This window comes from Muntiacus reevesi, chromosome 4 (assembly GCF_963930625.1).
Source record: "Muntiacus reevesi chromosome 4, mMunRee1.1, whole genome shotgun sequence".
Lineage (NCBI taxonomy): Eukaryota > Metazoa > Chordata > Mammalia > Artiodactyla > Cervidae > Muntiacus > Muntiacus reevesi.
In genome coordinates, this window is record NC_089252.1 from 22,863,887 (window position 1) to 22,886,224 (window position 22,338).

At 36.3% G+C, this 22,338-nt stretch overlaps 1 protein-coding gene across 1 annotated transcript in view; it reads left to right on the forward strand.

Annotated features, from left to right (window-relative positions):
• The window catches only part of CCDC178 (coiled-coil domain containing 178), a 356,491-nt gene that overhangs the window by 33,307 nt on the left and 300,846 nt on the right, over nt 1-22,338 (forward strand). The window contains exons 5-7 of the mRNA XM_065934984.1: nt 332-417; nt 3,911-4,111; nt 9,658-9,878. Of these exons, the coding sequence (XP_065791056.1) occupies nt 332-417; nt 3,911-4,111; nt 9,658-9,878 (508 nt within the window). The remainder of the gene's footprint in view (nt 1-331; nt 418-3,910; nt 4,112-9,657; nt 9,879-22,338) is intronic.

Consider the following 22,338-nt stretch of genomic DNA (forward strand, 5'->3'; position numbering starts at 1 on the left):
AATTATTTTCTGTAAGTTCTCTTTTTTTCCTGATAGCAGCTTTTTCAGAAGAGACTAATATCATTTAAAAAAAATACTGTTTTACTATCTCTCAAAAAATTTCAAGTCATTTGAACAAATTTTAAATTACTGTTAATTTACCATGAAGTATAAATGTCATTACCAACTAGAATTTTGCTATTTTAATTTCTTAAATAGTACCAATAACATGTATAGTAAGTGTCACTATAGACATTTAAAATTCAGTGTAAAAACATCACCTAAAATTTGGTTGACTAACTGTAAATACAGTCCTTCTTTATTAATTGATTGCTTCTTTTCCGTTATAAAGGAACAGAACTTCTTTCACAGAAGACCTGAAAAAAGATCTGAGTGTTGCTACACTAGTGAAAGAGCCCAAACCAGAAGAATTGAAAGGTAAAATTGTACCTCATACTACATAAGCAGAATTACATTTAAAAACTCATTAGCTTTTCATTTATGTATTTCTGATATTCATAAGACTCATGTATGAGTTTTATAATTCTTATGGGTGTCTAGCAGAAGTAAGAGCCTTCTAGTATTGTTTGATTAAATACTTATTCAACAAATATTTGTTAATTACTGTAATATACTATATACTGCTCTAGGTCCTTCCCTGTCTACTTCTTAGGAAGTGAATGGTTATCCAGTACTGTCCATTAGGACTTTCTGTGATAATAGAAATATGTTTTGTCTCATTGTCCAGTAGGGTAACTACTAGCCACATGTAGCTGCTAGCACTTAAAAGGTGGCAACACTGAGGAATTTAAATGTTAAGTTTAACTTTAACTTGCATTTAAATGTAAATTAATCACATGTGGTTCATGGCTACCATATTGGACATTACAGCTCATATATATATATATGGTTCAGTTCAGTCGCTCAGTCATGCCCGACTTTCTGTGACCCCATGAACCACAGCATGCCAGGCCTCCCTGTCCATCACCAACTCCTGGAGTTTACCCAAACCCATGTCCATTGAGTTGGTGATGCCATCCAACCATCTCATCCTCTGTCGTCCCCTTCTTCTCCTGCCCTCAATCTTTCCCAGCATCAGGGTCTTTTCAAATGAGCCAGTTCTTCGCATCAGGTGGCCAAAATATTGGAGTTTCAGCTTCAGCATCAGTCCTTCCAATGAACGTCCAGGACTGATGTCCTTTAGGATGGACTGGTTGGATTTCCTTGCAGTCCAAGGGACTCTCAAGAGTCTTCTCCAATACCACAGCCCCAAAGCATCAATTCTTTGGCCCTTAGCTTTCTTTATAGTCCAACTCTCACATCCATACATGACTACTGGAAAAACCATATCCTTGAAGACTAACCTTCTAGTCACAATTTCCAAATATAAATATATAATAATTTTCTACTGGTATAAAAATTTGTATTAAAATTATTTCAACATATTTGAATATATCTTTGGCATTATTTTAAATACTTCCTCCTACTTTTGCGACAAAACTTTGTTAAATGCCTTCCTTTAGTGAAGGATAACTAACAAACTCAGGACTCTGTAAAAGCATGAATATTTTGTATTTGCCTTTTATAATGAAAGTGAAAATCTGATTCAATTATTTCTTAATTTTTCAATGACAAATTCTAGGAGAAAATGTATTAATGGTCACAAAAGCAAAATAATTCCAATTATGTTTATTATAAACATATATGCATGCTAATGCATGCTAAGTCGTTTCAGTTGTGTCCGACTCCACCAGGCTCCCCTGTCCATGGGATTCTACAGGCAAGAATACTGTAGTGGGTTGCCATTTCCTTCTCCAATTAATATGTATATTTGACTCTAAAACACAAGACTCTATCAGGATGAGGAAGATTTATTGTAATTACGTTCGCAAAGAGTTGGACACCACCGAGCGACTGAACTGAATGTTATTTCTACTGATAAAAATTGGCCTTTCCAGGTGGCTCAATAGGTAATGAATCCACCTTCAAGGCAGGGATATACAGGAGATGTGGGTTTGATCCCTGGGTGGGGAGGATCCTCTGGAGGAGTGCATGGTATCCCTCTCCAGTATTCTTGCCTGGAGAAACCTTTGGACAGAGGAGGGTGAGTCTTTCCATAGGGTTGCAAAAAGTTGGACATGGCTGAAATGCCTGAGCACACCCACACCCCAATAAAAATGCAGGTGGTTGCTCACTTATTCACTTTGAAACAGTAAAACTAATTGAGATGGTATTCTGGAAAAAAATTCAGAGAGGTGTTAAATAGAATTGGAGACACCTTAAGTTATACACATAGCATTTGTTTTAGACTGCGATTGTAGAAACAGTATAAAAGACATCTTGCACAAATGTAATGGACACCTTTGGTAAAACACATATATATCCAATCAGAAGTGCTTTAATTTTAAGTGGCATTAACTCCATCATATCTTTCCAGCTGAAGCCCTGTTATAGAAATTGAATGAATGTTAAGTTGATTGGAGAACAGTGTTTAGGGATGCATGAGTCAAGTGCTCCGGCCTGGTGCACTGGGAAGACCCAGAGGAGTCAGGTGGAGAGGGAGGTGGGAGGGGGAATCGGGATGGGGAATACGTGTACCTAATGGCTGATTCATATCAATGTATGACAAAACCCACTGAAAAAAAAAATTAATTAATTAATTAAAAAAAAAAAAACAGACCGTTTATAGAAGATAAAGTGTCTAAGATGTTATGGAATTTGAGAAATAAAGACAATAGACCAAATAAATAGAGCCCAAATAAAAGACCAGGCTAGAAAAAGTTAATTTTGTGCATTACAATAGAAAAACCTGTTTCTCGGGAATTCTTTTTAAGCATATGCTGAATTTCTTTAACAAGGCCACTAGGTTAGAAATAAAAACTGCGAGTGGTGAGCTTGTACTAATAACCATTATGTAATACTACTTTCCAGCAAAAAATTAATGTCTTTATTGTCCAAAAGAAAAAGAAAACAAAATAAAACAAAGTTTACTGTTATTTGCCTTTCTTCTTGATCCAGTTTCACTGTTTTTCCTCCAGCCTCAGCTCTTTAGAGGCTTTGCCTTTTTTGACACTTTGTGTTTGTTTATATCTTTTTGTCATGTCACATTTTGGCAAAAGCCACTGTTTACAATTATAAATCTCACCAGAATGGGAGTCGTTCCAATTTTAATATATGTGCTGCCTAAGTGAGCACTAGAATGGGAGTCATATCCATCTTTCTTACTGACCAGCCTCCAAGGAGAGAGAATATTGCCTAAAATGTAACAGGCTCTCTACCCATTTCTTGCATAAATAGATGAATGAATACCCATGCTAATCATTTTGTTAACATTAAACCTTATCATTCCAGAGCTGTGAAGCAGGAGTCCCAAATGTTTCTCATAAAGGAGTTAATTTGTATTATAACTGAATAAATAGAATTTGTAAATGATGATGAATTTCTGGCAAGGCTAGCTAGGGATGTTATTATCTGATAAGATAAAGAATATAAAGTGTCTTGTTCCCAAGAACCATCTGAGGATTTTCAGTATTTATTTGATGTAATTATTATGGTTCACTTTTCCCATAGAGTGGGAGGAAACAGAAGCATAGTTTCAAAATAAAGCTCTGTAATACAGCTTGTGAATGGAACATGTGTTTTTTCAAAAATTTTTTTTTCAAAAATATTGTGTGTGAAGCTATTGGTTGAGATTTAGTTATTTTGATTGTCTTATAAAATATTCATTTCAAAATCTGTCTTCAAAGGTTATAATTAATGTTATGATTGTATTATAATGAAACTTGTCTTTACAAGGCTAATTCATTTTTCTAAAATTCTCTTGGTAAATATTAAAAGATAGCAATACAACTAGTTCCCCAGGTCCCCCACCACTACCATCCAACTTACAGGCTGATTTATAACAAATGTGAATACGTATTTCCCTTTCAAGATGAAAAGTGTCCTGAATTAAAGCAGAAAATGGAAACATTGCTATCAGAGGCCATCCATCTCATTAAAAGTCTAGAGACTGATCGGGCAGAAGCTGAAGAAGCTTTACAACGACAAAAATCAAGAAAGAAAAGGATTACCACACAAATTGATTCTTGGTCAATCTGGAAACTTCAAGAAATCCCAATAGCTGTGCAGAACGGTAATAATCAGGATTTTTCATATTGTCATTTACTTTGTTGGAGAGGCATGGATGATTAATTGAGCTCTGAATTAAAAAACTACTTGTGCTTGAAGTGATCATATTATATTGCATGCAAAGCAGTGTATATTTGAAACATACTATTAATGATAATGCTGTGTTTGCAGACATAAATTGGGACTTCACTAAACAAACCTGGACCTGCTATCATTTGGTATTTTTTGGAAATTCCATTGAATTTATGGTACCCAAGGAGCATGCAAACATTTGGCACATATTTCAGTAATGACTATAATATTTCAGTTACTAGAAATTTAAAGTGATTGCCAGTTGGTGGCATCAGCTACATATTTAAATCTAGGAAAATGAGAGAATTCTAAGTGATATTTTAGCAATCTTCTTTTGTGAATTCAATGACAAATTCACATTGGGAACTTCTAGCAGGCAAAGAAAACTAGAATGTTTTCAAAAGTCATGTAGATAACACATGTTTAAAAGGGAAAACTCTTTTAGATCATAGAAGGAGGGACATGTGATCAAGTGTTAAATAATCTAAAGGTTTTGGAGTTTTCATTTTCTAACGCGGTATTTATCAAGCATACCAGACTACCTGATCTTTCTGAGTCTGGAAGTGTTTCTATGTTATCATAGGGTAACAATTTTAATTCAGGGTTCACAGGCTTTATAAATGGGTGACATTAAACCCATGATTTAAACCAAAACACCTTTGAGAGAAAAAAAGATGATATTGTTGTTAGTCACATTCTTCAGGCAATATAAGTAACATGTCTAAATCACAAATGAGTGTGACAGGAAACTATCTTTATCCAAAGGAGATGGTAATAAGCTACTGGTCTTTCTTCCGATGTCTCTCCTTGATACTGAGCTGTTTGTATTTTCTATAGAAGTCAGTGAGACTTCAACTGCTTTTGTTGCCTCTGTTAGGATTCTTGAAGTTATACTGGTTCTAGACCAGTGAATTAGACCATTACTAATTTCTTAGCTTGAGTTTGATATCTAAATCTTTATAAGTTTTAAATTTGGGTTTTTAGTTTTTTGAAGTCATTATTTTTCTACCCAGAGTCCAGATAATGAGTTTTCTATTCATGTGTATTTAAGTCCAAAATTGTCAACATACTTTTAATAGCCAATTTAATTTATTTACTGGTTTTGAGTCTCTTTTCTCTTTCTTCTTGAGTCAGTTTTGATCATTTGAGCCTTCTAAATAATTTGTCCATTTTACTGTAATTGTCATATTTGCTTACCTAATCTTGTTCCTAATATTGTCTTATAACTATTTTGATATTTATAATAACAGTAGAGATGACATATCTTTCATACTTGATTTTGGTAATTTTTACTTTCTCGCTCTCTTTTCTTCCCACCTTGGTTTACCAAAAGGCACAACAATTTTGTTGATTTATTTAAAAAGTCAATTTTTGCTTAATTTCTCATATCATTTCTTAGCTTTGGTATAATTGATTACTTCTCTGATTTCCTTTCTCATGCTTTCTTTGGGAATTTAACGTACTGTTTTTCTCTTCATAAAGTGGAAGCCTTGATTATTTGTTCAGTACCTTTCTAGAGTAGACATTTAAGAACTGAAGTTACTTTTAGGAACTATATTAGTTGGATTTCATAAATATTCATATGCTTTGAGCTTATTTTAATTACATAGAATATTTTAAAAATTATTTTTGTGATTTCTTTTTGGGTCTATTATTTATTTAGACATTGCTGTTTAATTTGCAATTACTTAGGGATTTTTTGCAATTTTCCCCAACTTTTTTTCTTTTGATTTCTAATTAATTTAGGAACATTTTAGTTACATTAAAATTGTTTAGAATAAAAATTACCCAGCATTTTAAATATTTTGGATAATATTCTGTGTTTGGTCAAAATTCATGTACATTCTGTTGTTTGGTGAAGTGTCTATAAATGTGTTAATTGGCTGGTGGTGCTGTTTAAGTCTTCTCTCTCTGATTTTTCTGTGTAGTTGTTTATTGAGTTGTTGTGAGTTGGGTGTTGAAATCTCCAACTATGATTTCTCTGGTGAATCTGAGAAGAAACTAATGATACCAAAACTTTTCCTTTTTCAATTCCCAGGTTTTGTTCATTTAATTTTTAAAAATTCTTTGGTAAAAGACCCTGATAAGCTTTAAATAAATTAAGAAATGTGCTACAACCAACATTTAAGTTTGGAATGGGATTTTTTTTGGAGATTAGGCATCAATGACAGATTTAGCCTTGAGTGAATCCCTGAAATCCTAATATCCTTTGGTTCCCATTTGATCCATGTATTTGGTACAGGAGACTTGGGATAAAGCCCAAGTCTCACCCAAATGACAAATCCGGTTAGACGTCATTACATGAAGCTGAGAGTCCAAAGGTCTCCATTCCAGTATTAAGCATGAATCATGAGTAAACCTATTGCTCCAGTTGAATAATAAAGCTACTTGTTTCACTTAGTTAGTGGAGAAAAGCAGACAGTATTCTAAGAATTCTTAATGTACTGATCTAAATGGATTTGGGACTGATACTCCTGCTGTCTGTGAATCTGAAAATACACGGTGGAGAATGTCATTTAAATGTTCTGTAGGTTGGTGGTAAAGCTAGGCATCTTCAGGAACAAAGACAGATGTTCCTTTTTGAAAGACTGAAAATTCGATCTAGGTATCAGCGAATTGTTTCAGAGTCTCAAGATAAGAAACAGCTCAATATCAAGTATCATAAAACATAAGAATACAGATTCGGTAAGTGTGAGTTAGTAGAAATAGACAGCGTAATCTTACTCAAAAAGTTTTCAGATATTGGATTGCACATGCCATTATAAAATGATTTTATTTAATGGGCTTCCCTGGTGGCTCATGGTAAGAATCTTCCTGCCAGTGCAGGAGACCCAGACTCAATCCCTGGATTGGGAAGATCCCTTGGAGGAGGAAATGGCAACCCACTCCAGTATTCTTGCCTGGAAAAATCCCATGGACAAAAGAGCCTGGTGCATGGTGTCACAGAGAGTTGAACATGACTTAGCAACTGAGAATATTTAATATGTTTTATGAAATAAAAAGAGAAGTTTGAAAATAAAAGCAAGAACTAAGAGACTATTTTTTTAAAAAAAAGAAAAATGGGAATAAAAAAGACTTACTAGAAATTAAAAATCTACAACTTGAAATTAAAGACTCAATAACTGGTTAAATGGTCTTTTAGACTAAAGAAGAGAAAAGTAATAACTATAAACCTAGAAAAATTTACATGAAATGCATCAAGGGTACACAAGGAGAAGGAAAATATGAATTAAATATTTAAAGACATAGAGTGTAACATGATAAAGGATGATGAATATCTAATAGAAGATAATTATGGAGATAATGATGATAATACTTAATGAGATGGTGACTGACTTTTTAAAACAAAAATACTACTGTCTAATTAGGATAAAATTAAAAGGGAATGGTGTCAAATATTTCACAAATATAAGAAATTAGAAAACATTTAGAACTGTATCATTAAAACTTACTAAAATTATTTTCACAGAAGTGAAAAAAGCTAAATTATTATTTAAAGGAAAATCAATAGCTTTTATCATATTCAGGAAAGAAGATGATATCAAAATTATTGAAATATATGACTAGAAAAATAAAAGCAAATAAATACAAAGAAAAAACAGAAAACCAATAACAAAATGGTTAAATAATGAAATATGTATAATTCTGAAGATACACAGAGCTAAATGTTAGATCAATAAAAAATAATAATAAAGGAAATAATGGAATACCAATGGCAAGATTAATGAAGAACACAGAGAAAATATATGAGTAAATTCAATTAGAAATGCAGATGGTATCTAAAAATGGAGCAGTGATTAATAATAAGGAAGATATACAGAACAAATGCCTTAGAATATTATTGAAACCTTGATGAACTGGATGAATTCACAGAAAAAAATGGACTGATGAATAGATAGCCAAAATATACATATAGTCGTTAAAGGAAAGATATTGACTTAAAATAAAAATCCTTTCTTGCAAAACACACACATGGATACATATAGACATACTAGGGCAATAAAACTTTAAATGCAGTTTTGAACTTCCACAAAATCATAGAGAACAGAAATAAAAGAAACTACAACAGATACAAGATGCTAGCATAAATTGTAAAGCAAATTAGATGAATACAATACAAATATGCAAAATTACAGGCCAAAATCATTAGCATACATGCAAAGTATCCTCAGTGAATACAACACCAAAACCCACCAAGAAGTTTTTTTTAAAAAAGATGAAAAGATCCTCAAGCTAACCAATTGAATTTTATTCCAAGAGTTCAAGGTTAGGTTAACCTTAGAAATTTAATGATATAATGAGGAAATCTTTTATATAGTTTCTCTAAAATTGTCCTAGTCTGTTAGTTGACATTTAATTTAATTTATAATTTGTTTCTATTTTATTTAAAAGAAATTTCCATATGTATCATTTCAGATATTTTTATATGGAACAAAAATTTTTTATCCATTTATTCAAATTCCCATTTCTATTGTTTGAGAACATTTTGTCATTTCTTCCTCTAGGCCGTGCTGTACTCACGTTAGGTCTGTCACTAGATCTGTGCATTTTTGTTTGTCTTAACTTTGCTGTGTGAGATCATTCTGATTTCACTATAAGGTTTATTTTTGAGGATAAACATTATTTCTTATGTTAACATTGATTTTTATGAGTTATTATTTTTATAATTTCAACTGATTTTTGTAGTTTAATCCCTTTGATGGTGAGTGAAGGAATACTAAAATAATTTAAGGACTTCCCAGGCTTCCCAGTAGTTTAGACCCTGCACTTCCACTGCAGAGGGCATGGGTTCCATCTGTGATTGGGGAGCTAGGATCCCACATGCCACACAACATGGTCAAAACATAAAAATAAAAAACAAGTAATTTCTGAAACTAAAATATTTCATCAGTTCAGTTCAGTTCACTTGTTCAGTCATGTTTGATTCTTTGCGACCCCATGGTCTGCAGCATGCCAAGCCTCCCTGTCCATCGCCAACTCCCGAAGTTTACTCAAACTCATGTCCATTGAGTTGGTGATGCTATCCAACCATCTCATCTTCTATGGTTCCCTTCTCCTTCCTTCAATCTTTCCTAGCATCAGGGTCTTTTCAAATGAATCAGTTCTTCGCATCAGGTGGCCAAAGTATTGGAGTTTCAGCTTCAACGTCAGTCCTTTCAATGAATATCCAGGACTGATTTCCTTTAGGATGGACTGGTTTGATCTCCTTGCAGCCCAAGGGACTCTCAAGAGTCTTCTCCAACACCATGGTTCAAAAGCATCGATTCTTCAGTGCTCAGCTTTCTTTATAGTCCAAATTTCACTTCCATACATAGCTACTGGAAAAACCATATCCTTGACTAGATGGACCTTTGCTGGCAAAGTAATACATCTGCTTTTTTATATTCATATTTCATATCTACTATCAAACAAAGATTTCCTTCTGGAGTTTTTGTTTTAAATTTAGATTTTCTTTTTGTCCTTTCACTGTATGTCTAGAACATGAGGCCTATTTGAGAGATATAATAGAACTACGATGGCACTTTGAAGATAAAACTCATCAACGAAAACATCTGGAAGAGCAAAAGGAGAAATTAGCAGAAAGTAATGCAAAGCTTAAAGCAGACGTAGATTATATGATTAAACATCACCCCCTACTGCTTGCAAAGCGAGACCACGAACTTACATCTCTGAGGGAATATTACCAGAAAAAATTTGAGGTAAGTGAATAAAAGAATGGCTGTGCATTTTACAGATTGTTTCTTAATTGTAAGAATTTCAGCTCTAAGAAGTTAACATACCTTGAAAGGTTTCATTCTCATTGAAAATTGGCTTACTATTTATCTTTTTAAAAAATTATCAATCAATACAGTTGACTATATTCATTTAAAGTGTGTTTTCTTTCCTTATGTTTAAACTTAAGAATATTAATTGTATTTAGTCAGTCTACTAATATGATTTTGGATATGTTAAACAATATTGTATTATTTGAAGCTATAAATTGAACTGAGAAAGAATGTAAGTATACTATATCAGTAAACTTCATTCTTAATGAAAACATATAACCTACATGTAAAATCTTTTTAATGATTAACATTTAACCTCCTCTTGTGGGATCATATCATAGAAAAATAAATTGTTTATTATGGCCACTAAATGGACAAATTTAATTTTGTATCATGTTTGTTCTTGATCATTTAAAGTTAGTAAGTTAAATCATTAAATGTCTCTTATATTTGTTCCATTTTCCTTCATCATTCTCCAAAAGATAACCTCATCATGAACTTCTGTTTCCAGGCAAAATTTGAATAATTTTATACACACATATGCAACTTATGTACACTCCATACTGTTGTTTTTAATATTATCAAACATTCTGTAACTAATGTTTTTTGCTTGCTCTGTGCTTAATTGTTCAGTCGTGTTCGACTCTTTGTGACCCCATGGACCGTAGCCTGCCAGGCTTCTCCTACTGGCGGGCTGTAGCCTGCCAGGCTTCTCTGTCCAAGGAAATTCTCTAGGTGTGATTACTGGAGTAGGTTGCCATGCCCTCCTCCAGGGGACCTTCCCAACCCAGGGGTCAAACGCAGGTCTCCCATGTTACAGGCGGATTCTTTACCATCTGAGCTACCAGGGAAGCCCAAGAATACTGGAGTGGGTAGCGTATCCTTTCTCCAGAGGATCTTCCTGACCCAGGAATCAAACTAGTGTCTCCTGCATTGCAGGTGGATTCTTTACCAGCTGAGCCATTTACTTTTTAATCTGACATTATTCTGGAGCTCCAGCTACTATTGATATATACAGATATAGTCCATTCATTTTACTTTCCAGTTCCAGCAAATAGATATCTCTGGTCTTGGGTGTTGTTTCCTGTATTTAGCTACAGTGCTGATTTGCCTATAAACAATAAGGAGCCCTGATCATGTTCCTCTTTTTGTGCATGTGAATTTTTCTTGGTTACATATCTAGTGGAGTATTTACTGAGTCCTGGGTTATATACATTTTCAACTTCATTAGTTAAAATCACACTGCTCTCCAGAGTGTCTTTGACAGTTTATATTCTTAAAGTAGTAGCAGTGCTGGAGATGTCCCATTTATCTACTGTGAACAAGGGTCCTAGCAGTATGCTTTTTTCATCATACTAGACCCCTTATTTAACACTGGACAGGGAAACCTGGCATGCTGCAATCCATGGGGTCACAAAAAGTTGAACACAACTAAGTGACTGAACAAAACACAATAAGTAGTTGGATGGCCATGTGTCAGGGTAAAGGTCATTTCTTAATTTGCCTTTACTCATGGTATTCCTAATGAGATGTAGGTAGTGGTTATACAGGGTTTTTCTAGGAAAGCGCTTTGAAATTGACTGACTCAGTCAGAAGCCACACCCTTTTGTTTTCAGCCATTTTGTAAACTTACAGCAACCCCGATATGACAGCTGCAGTTCTGACTTACATTTTATAGCACAGGGCGACCTTGAGAATGGGGGCCAGTATCCAAGATGGCTGAATAGAAAGGCAGAAGAAGCCGTGTATCTATTTCGGGGAGAAAAAAAGAAACTGCAGTCTTGTTTATTTGACTTATCTCTCCTACAACCAAACCCAATTCTAACTGATACACCTCACATTTTTGTCAAGGTTTTATTGTGATACTTTAAATTTTGTCAATAGGTATGTGAATTGGTATCCCTAAAGTAATAACTTTAGTGTGTTTCTCCCTGATAAAAATGAAAGTGAAAGTGAAGTCACTCAATCCTATCCGACTCTTTGCGACCCCATGGCCTGTAGCCTACCAGGCTTCTCCGTCCATGGGATTTTCCAGGCAAGAATACTGGAGTGGGTTACCATTTCCTTCTCCAGGAGATCTTCCCGACCCAGGGATTGAACCCGGGTCTCCCGCATTGTAGGCAAACGCTTTACCATCTGAGCCACCAGGGAAGTCCTTAGTGGACATAGATATTGCCTAGGGAGGGGAAGCAGAGTTGTTGAAGATCACACTTATGAATGGGTTCAGTTTACTTCACTCAAAGAGTCATGTCCAACTCTTCATGACCCCATGGACTGCAGCACGCCAGGCTTTCGTGTTTATCATGAACTCCTGGAGCTCACTCAAACTCATGTCCATTGAGTCGATGATGCCATCAACCATCTCGTCCTCTGTCGTCCCCTTCTCCTCCCGCCTTCAAACTTTTACAGCATCAGGATCTTTTCCAGTGAGTCAGTTCTTCGCATCAGGTGGCCAAAGTATTGGAGTTTCAGCTTCAGCATCAGTCTTTCCAATGAATATTCAGGACTGATTTCCTTTAGGATGGACTGGTTGGATCTCTTTGCAGTCCAAGGGACTCTCAAAAGTTTTCTCCAACACCTCGATTCAAAAGCATCAATTCTTCAGTGCTCAGATTTCTTTATGGTCCAACTCAGGATGCTCAGGTTTTGATCAGACATTATTCTAGGTGTTCTGTGAAGTTTTTTATTTTTTTGGATGAGATTGATGTTTAAATCAATGATCTTTTAATAAAGCAGATAGGCAAGAAAATTAAATAAAAGGATCTAGACTGAAAAAGAAGTAAAATTATTTGCAGAAGACACATTCTTCTATATAGAAAATTGTGAAGAATCACAAAACAAACTATAGAGCTAAAAACAAGTTTAACAAAGTTGCAGATTCAAACTCAATACAAAACTCAGTTGTATTTTCATATACTAGTTGTGAACAATACAAAAATGAAGTTAAGAAAACACTTTTCTTTAATACCATCAAAAAATGATTAAGTATGAATAAATTTAACCAATAAGCTGAAAGACTTGTTCACTAAAAACTATAATATTTTGCTGAAATCAATTAAATTAGACTTAAATGAATAGAAAAGTAACCCATGTTCACAGATTTGACTTAATATTGTTTAGGTGTCAGTAGTACCCATAGCTATCTTCAGATTAAATGGAGTTTCCTACAGAGTCTCAAAGAGCTTTTTACATAAATGGGAAAGCCTGTTCTAACATTCATTTGAAATTTCAGGAAGTCACAAATAGCCAAAACAGTCTTAAAAAGGAAGGACACCTTAGAGAACTCACAGCTTCTGATTTCAAAACTAACTACAAAACTTTAAGAAGCAAAAATGAGTGGCATTTAATAAATACAGGAAAGTAGTTCAGTGGAGTAGTATTGAGATTCTAGAAATAAACCAATATATCTGTGGTTAGTTGATTTTGACAAGGGTGCTGAGACCATTTGTTGAAATGAGTAGTCTCTTCAACACATGGTATTGGGACATTGTGTATCCACATGCATTCAAAGAGTAAAGTTGGACCTCTGCTTCCTAGCACATACAGAAATTAATTCAAATTGGATCATAACTTTACATGTAAGAACTAAAACTATAAAACTTAAAAGGAAACTTGTGGCTAAATCTTTATGTCCTAAAATTTGAGAATGGATTTAGATATGACACTAAAAACATAAGCAGCGTAAGAAAAACTAGAGAAACTGGACTTCATCAAAATTAAAACCTTTAGTACAGCTAAGTACACTACCAAAAAGGTAAAAAGACAACGTACAGAATGAGAGAAAATGTTGCAAATTATATATAATTTTATTTTAAAGTATGTACTAATTATATATTAATTTTGTACTAATATATACTAATTGTATAGTACTGTTATATTAATATATATACTAATTCTATATTAATATGTCTTCCTACAGATTTGTAGTAAGTTTTAAAATCAGAAAGTGTGAGTTCTCTAAGGTGCCCTTCCTTTTCAAGACTGTTCTGGCTACCTGAGAACCCCCCCTGCAATTTCATATAAATGTTAAAATAGGGTTTTCCATTTCTGCAAGAGCTCTTTGAGACTTCATCAGAGGTTGCATTTCATCTGAAGATAGCTTTGGGTACTACTGACATCTTAAAAACATGTAGTACCCAGAATATATGAAGAACTTTTATAATTCAACAACTAACAAAGATAAACACCCCATTTTAAAATGGACAAACTTAAGTAGATATATCTCTGAAAGACAGAAATGAGCAGCAAACACATGAAAGGACAGATGCTCAACATCATTAGCCATCAGGAAAATGTAAACCAAAACCACAGTGATATAGCTACTCATGCCCATTAGGATGAGATTAAAAATGAGGTGTAAAATAACCAGTTTGGGTGAGGATGTAGAGAAACTCAAACCATTGTACTTTGCTGGTAGGAATGTAAAATGGTGAAGCCACTGTAGAAAACAGCTTGGTGTTTCCTAAAAAAGTAAAACAGAATTAACATATGCTTTAGCAACTCCAAGCCAAGATATATACCCCTAAAGAATTGAATACTGATGTTACAAAACAAAACCTTGTGCAGAAATGTGCTTAACCTCACTGTCTACAATAGACAAAAAGCAAAATTCTTCCAGTGCCCATCAATTGTTGTATGACTAAACAAAATATGAAATAACCATATCATGGAGTAGTAGTTGGTCATAAAAAGAATGAAATACTGGTACAGATCACAACATGGATAAACTTCAAAGCATTATGCTAAATAAAGAAGCCAAACACAAAAGATTGCATTCTTATATGATTTCATTTACCTTAAATATCCAGAATAGGTAAATCCATAAAGACAAAAAGCAAATTAGATTGCTACGAGCTTGTGGAAGTGTAAGATAGAGTTGTTTTTCTTTTTTTTGGATTTTGTTTGATTATTCTTTATTTATTTTTTGCTTCTCAATATTTCTTTTTTTTTTCATTTATTTTTATTAGTTGGAGGCTAATTACTTCACAACATTTCAGTGGGTTTTGTCATACAATGACATGAATCAGCCATGGAGTTACATGTATTCACCATCCTGATCCCCCCCCCCCCCCACCTCCCTCTCCACCCGATCCCTCTGGGTCTTCCCAGTGCACCAGGCCCGAGCACTTGTCTCATGCATCCAACCTGGGCTGGTGATCTCTTTCACCCTAGATAATATACATGTTTCGATGCTGTTCTCTCGAAACATCCCACCCTCGCCTTCTCCCACAGAGTCCAAAAGTCTGTTCTATACATCTGTGTCTCTTTTTCTGCTTTGCATATAGGATTATCATTACCATCTTTCTAAATTCTATATGTATGTGTTAGTATGCTGTAATGTTCTTTATCTTTCTGGCTTACTTCACTCTACATAATGGGCTTGAGTTTCATCCATCTCATTAGAACTGATTCAAATGAATTCTTTTTAATGGCTGAGTAATATTCCATGGTGTATATGTACCAGAGCTTCCTTATCCATTCGTCTGCTGATGGGCATCTAGGTTGCTTCCATGTCCTGGCTATTATAAACAGTGCTGCGATGAACACTGGGGTGCACGTGTCTCTTTCAGATCTGGTTTCCTCGGTGTGTATGCCCAGAAGTGGTATTGCTGGGTCATATGGCAGTTCTACTTCCAGTTTTTTAAGAAATCTCCACACTGTTCTCTGTAGTGGCTGTACTAGTTTGCATTCCCACCAACAGTGTAAGATAGAGTTTTGTTTGTAATAAAGCTTTGCTTGTTTCATTTTACTCTGCCATCTTGACTGAGGCCCTGGCTAGAGGTCTGCTAAAGTAACCCAGCTACTTAAATAATGCAAGACCTCTTGTCAACGTGCTTGAACCTCAGTACATTGCAAACCAACCTCAGTGGCTTAAGGTGACTTTCAGATTCTACAAGTAGCTTAGTCACATAACAGAGTAGAGCCACAGAAATATTGTTAACATCAGTGTAGAGAGTTTCCATGTGGGATAGCTGAACCAGTCCCACAGTGAACCAGCCAAGGAGCTTTCCTCATGAATTTGTCTCATATAAGCAAAACCCCCAAACCTGAGATCACCCCAGCAATACCTACAGGACAGATTGGATACAGGGAATTATTTCTTGCTTTTCTTCCTTTCATGGTATAAATTCTGTTGTTTCCTGAGTTCTGTGTTTGCTTATTTCATCATCTTGGTATGATCCTTGCTCTCTGCTCGAGTGTATAGCCCTGCATTCCTGTGCCTAAAGGAAAATCTTATAGAGTTTACTAAAATCTGTGCTATTCTAAAAATTAATGTGAACATAAAGAACAGTATTGCATAGGAACCTGGAATGTTAGGTCCATGAATCAAGGTAAATTGGAAGTGATCAACAGGAGATGGCGAGAATGAACATCAACATTTTAGGAATCAGTGAACTAAAATGGACTCAAACGGGTGAATTTAACTTAGATAACCATTATATCTACTCCTGTGGGCAAGAATCCCTTAGAAGAAATAAGTACACCTCATAGTCAACAGAACAGTCCTAAATGCTGTACTTGAGTGCAGTCTCAAAAATGACAGAATGATCTCTGTTTGTTTCCAAGGCAAACCATTCAGTATCACAGTAATCCAAGTCTATGCCCCAACCACTAATGCCAAAGAAGCTGAAATTGAATTGTTCTGTGATGAATTATAGGACCTTCTAGAACTAACACCAAATCATCATAGTGAATTGGAATGCAAAAGTAGGAAGTCAAGAGGTACCTGGAGTAACAGGCGAGTTTGGCCTTGGAGTACAAAATGAAGCAGGGCAAAGGCTGAGAGAGTTTTGCCAAGAGAATGCACTGGTCATAGCAAACACCCTCTTCCAACAACACAAGACGTGACTCTACACATAGATATCACCAGATGGTTAATAACAAAATCAGACCGATTATATTCTTTGTAGTCAAAGATGGAGAAGCTGTACACAGTCAGCCAAAACAAGACCAAGAGATGACTGTGGCACAGACCATGAACTCCTTATTGCCAAATTCAGACTTAAATTGAAGAAAGTAGGGAAAACCACTAGGCCATTCAGGTATGACATATATCAAATCACTTAGAATTATACAGTGAAAGTGACAAATAGATTCAAGGGATTGAATCTGATAGAGTGCCTGAAGAACTATGGCCAGAGTTTTGTGACATTGTATAGTAGGCAGTGATCAAAACCATCTGTAAGAAAAAGAAATGCAAAAAGGCAAAGTGGTTGTCTGAGGAGGCCTTACATATATCTGAGAAAAGAAGAGAAGCTAAAGGCAAAGGAGAAAAGGAAAGATTTACCCATCTGAATGCAAAATTCCAAAGAATAGCAAGGAGAGATAAGAAAGACTTCCTCAGTGGTCAGTGCAAAGAAATAGAGGAAAACAATAGAATGGGAAAGACTAGAGAACTCTTCAAGAAAATTAGAGATACCAAGGGAACATTTCATGAAAAGATAAGCACAATAAAGGAGAGAAACGATATGGACCTAACAGAAGCAGAAGATATTAAGAAGAGGTGGCAAGAGTACACAGAAGAAGTTTACAACAAAGATCTTCATGACCCAGAAAAAGATGAAGGTGTGATCACTCACCTAGAGCCCGACATCCTGAAGTGCAAAGTCAAGAGGGCCTTAGGAAGCATTACTATGAAGAAAGCTAGTGGAGGTGATCAAATTCCAGTTGAGCTATTTCAAATCATTAAAAGATGATGCTGTTAAAGTGCTGTAACAATATGTCAGCAAATTTGGAAAACTCAGCAGTGGCCACAGGACTGGAAAAGCTCAGTTTTCTCATTCCAACCCAAAGAAAGGCAATGCCAAAGAATGTTCAAACTACCACACAATTGCACTCATCCCACACACTAGCAAAGTAATGCTCAAAATTCTCCAAGAGAGGCTTCAATAGTATATGAACGGAGAACTTCCAAATGTTCATGCTGGATTTAGAAAAGGTAGAGGAACCAGATTCAAATTGCCAACATCCACTGAATCATAGGAAAAACAAGAGAATTCCAAAAAATATCTACTACTACATTATTGACTACACCAAAGACTTTGACTGTCTTCAGGTCAGTTCAGTTCAGTTCAGTCACTTAGTTTTGTCTGACTCTGCGATCCCATGAACCACAGCATGCCAGGTCTCCTTGTCCATCACCAACTCCCGGAGTCTACCCAAACCCATGTCCATCGAGTCAGTGATGCCATCCAACCATCTCATCCTCTGTCGTCCCCTTCTCCTCATACGCTCATCTTTCCCAGCAACAGGGTCTTTTCAAATGAGTCAGCTCTTCGCGTCAGGTAGCCAAAGTATTGGAATTTCAGCTTCAACATCAGTCCTTCCAATGAACACCTAGGACTGATCTCGTTTAGGATGGACTGGTTGGATCTCCTTACAGTCCAAGGGACTCTCAAGAGTCTTTTTCAGCACCACAGTTCAAAAGCATCAATTCTTCGGCGCTCAGCTTTCTTTATAGTCCAACTCTCACATCCATACATGACCACTGGAAAAACCATAGCCTTGACTAGATGGACCTTTGTTGGCAAAGTAATGTCTCTGCTTTTTAACATGCTCTCTAGATTGGCCGTAACTTTCCTTCCAAGGAGTAAGCATCTTTTAATTTCATGGCTGCAGTCACCATCTGCAGTGATTTTGGAGCCCAGAAAAATAATATCAGCCACTGTTTCCACTGTTTCCCCATCTATTTGCCATGAAGTGATGGGACCAGATGCCATGACCTTAGTTTTCTGAATGTTCAGCTTTGAGCCAACTTTTTCACTCTCCTCTTTCTCTTTCATCAAGAGGCGCTTTAGTTCTTCTTCACTTTCTGCCATAATGGTGGTGTCATCTGCATATCTGAGGTTATTGATATTTCTCTCGGCAATCTTGATTCCAGCTTGTGCTTCCTCAGCCCAGCATTTCTCATGATGTACTCTGCATGTAAGTTAAATAAGCAGGGTGACACTATACAGCCTTGACATACTCCTTTTCCTATTTGGAACCAGTCTGTTGTTCATGTCCAGTTCTAACTGTTGCTTCCTGACCTGCATACAGGTTTCTCAAGAGGCAGGTCAGGTGGTCTGGTATTCCGATCTCTTTCAAAAATTTCCACGGTTTCTTGTGATCCACACACTCAAAGGCTTTGGCATAGTCAATAAAGGGGTAATAGATGTTTTTCTGGAACTCTTGCTTTTTTGATGATCCAGTGGATGTTGGCAATTTGATCTCTGGTTCCTCTGCCTTTTCTAAAACCAGCTTGAACATCTGGAAGTTCATGGGTCACATATTGCTGAAGCCTGGATTGGAGAACTTTAAGCATTGCTTTATAGCGTGTGAGATGAGTGCAGTTGTGCAGTAGTTTGAGCATTCTTTGGGATTTCCTTTCTTTGGGATTGGAATGAAAACTGACCTTTTCCAGTCCTGTGGCCACTGCTGAGTTTTCCAAATTTGCTGGCATATTGAGTGTAGCACTTTCACAGCATCATCTTTCAGGATTTGAAATAGCTCAAGTGGTATTCCATCACCTCCACTAGCTTTGTTCGTAGTGATGCTTTCTAACGCCCACCTGACTTCACCTTCCAGGATGTCTGGCTCTAGGTGAGTGATCACACCATTGTGATTATCTGGGTCATGAAGATATTTTTTGTACAGTTCTTCTGTGTATTCTTGCCACCTCTTCCTAATATCTTCTGCTTCTGTTAGGTACCTACCATTTCTGTCCTTTACTGTGCCCATCTTTGCATGAAATTTTACTATCTAGATCACAACAAACTGTGGAAAATTCTTCAAGAGATGAGAATACCAGATCACCTTACCTGCCTCCAGTGAAGTCTGTATGCAGGTCAAGAAGCAACTGTTAAAACTGGACATAGAACAATGAACTGGTTCCAAATTGGGAAAGGAATACGTCTAGGCTTTATATTGTCACACTGCTTTTTTAAGATATATGCAGAGGACATCTTGCAAATTGCTAGACTGGATGAAGCACAAGCTGGAATCAAGATTGCCAAGAGAAATATCAATGACCTCAACTATGCAGATGACACCACCCTTATGGCAGAAAGGGAAGAGGAACTAAAGAGCCTCTTGATGAATGTGAATGAGGAAAAGTGAAAAAGCTGGCTTAAAACTGAACATTCAAAAAACTAAGATCATGGCATCTGGTCCCATCACTTCATGGCAAATAGATGGGAAACAATGGAAAGAATAATAGACTTTATAATCTTGGGCTCCAAAATCACTGCAGATTGTGACTGCAGCCGTGAAATTAAAAGATGATGGCTCCTTGAGAGAAAAGCAATGACCATTCTAGGCAACATATTAAAAAGCAGATATTACTTTGCTTATAGAGGTCTGTCTACTCAAAGGTATGGTTTTTCCAGCAGTCATGTATGGATGGGAGAGCTGGAGTATAAAAAAAGCTGAGCACCAAAGAGTTGATGCTTTTGAACTGTGGTATTAGAGAAGACTCTTGAGAGTCCCTTGGACTGCAAGGAGATCCAAGCAGTCCATCCTAATGGAAATCAGTCCTGAATATTCTTTGGATGGACTGATGCTGAAGCTGAAGCTCCAAGACTTTGGTCAGCTGATGCAAAGAACGTACTCATTGGAAGAGGCCCTGATGCTGGGAAAGATTGAAGGCAGGAGCACAGTTTTGCCTCCCTGTTGGCTCAGATGATAAAGAATCTGCCTGCAGTGTGGGAGACCCAGGGTTGATCTCTAGGTCAGGATCATCACCTGGAGAAGGGCATGGCAACCCATTCCAGTTTTCTTGAGAATCCCATGGACAGAGTAGCCCTGTGGGCTACAGTCCATGGGGCTGCAAAGAGGCAGACGCGTTTGAGCAACTCTCACTCACTCACTCAAGTACAGTTTTATTTCTTTCTCTTCCTAATCTGTATACATTTTACTGTATTGCTTTTAGTAAGGCTTTTACCTTTCTTGGCCAAGATCTCCAGTGAATAAAGTGAAGTATTAATTGCTCAGTTGTGTCTGACTCTTTGGGACTCCTTGTCCTCCAGAATCCTATGTGTGTGGAATTCTCCAGGCAAGAATATTAGAGTGGGTAGCCATTTCCTTCTGCAGGAAATCTTCCTGACTCAGAGATTGAACCCGGGTCTCCTGCATTGCTGACTGTAAGTGGTAATATTTTGCATCATTGTCACAGTCCCAGTTTCAAAGGTGAAACATTAATTTTTTTTTTATATTACGGAAGATGCTACATCTTACTCAAGATGTTGCTATATTTGATTTGTTTATTATTTGCTTAAGGGTTTAAATCTAAGTTCATGAATAAGAAAATAGTAGAATTGTTTAGTAATGTCCTTGTCAGGTTTTGTTTTTAAGGGTTTGCTCTATTTAAAGGTAACTTGGGGGTATTTCTTCTTTCTCTACTATCTGGAAGAGTTTGCAAAAGACTAAGATTATTGATGCCATCTAGCTAAAGTTTTCCAGTTTTGTTTTTTGTTTATTTTGGAAAGGTTTTTAATTACAGATTCAATTTCCTCAATAAGACTCTTTAGATATTCTATTTATTCCTGTGTCCATTTTGGTTATTTCTAGTTTTTTAAGATTATGTCCATTTCATCAAAATTAGGTATTTTTTTGGAACAGAGACTTTCTCAGTATTCTTTTGTTTCCTATGTTGTACTGTGCTTAATTCTTCAGTTGTGTCTGACTCTTTGTGACCCTATAGACTGTAGCCCACCAGGCCCCTCTGTCCATGGGGATTCTCCAGGTACAAATGCTGGAGTGGGTTGCCATGCCCTCCTCCGGGGATCTTCCTAACCCAGGGATCAAACCCAGGTCTCCTGCATTGCAGTCAGATTCTTAACCATCTGAGCCACCAGGAAAGCCCAAGAATACTGGAGTGGGTAACCTATCCTTCTCCAGGGATACTTCCCAAAGCAGGAATCGAACTGGAGTCTCCTGCATTGCAGGCGGATTCTTTACCAGCTGAGCTGCCAGGGAAGGCCATTTTGTTTCCTATAAGTCTATAGAATATGTTGTTGTTTAGTTGCTCAGTAGTGTCTGACTTCAGCCCACCGGGCGCCAATGTCCATGGGATTTTCCAGGCAAGAGTACTGGAGTGGGATGCCATTTCCTACTCCAGGAAATCTTTCTGAGCCAGGTATTGAACCCATGTCTCCTTCAAGTCTCCTGCATTGCAGGTGGATTCTTTACTACTTAGTCACCGGGGATATGTAGTGATCTCCTTTTTCTTTCTTGATATTTATTTGTGCCTTCTCTTTTTTTCTCTTAAACATGATATATTTTATCCATCACCATATAGTTAACATATTTTACCCATTTTTGTCCTCCTTTCTCTCTGTTGTCTGTACCTACATGTTTGTTTTGGTTTGGTTTGTTCACTTATTTGGATGTTTTTGTTTGTTTTTTATATTCTGCA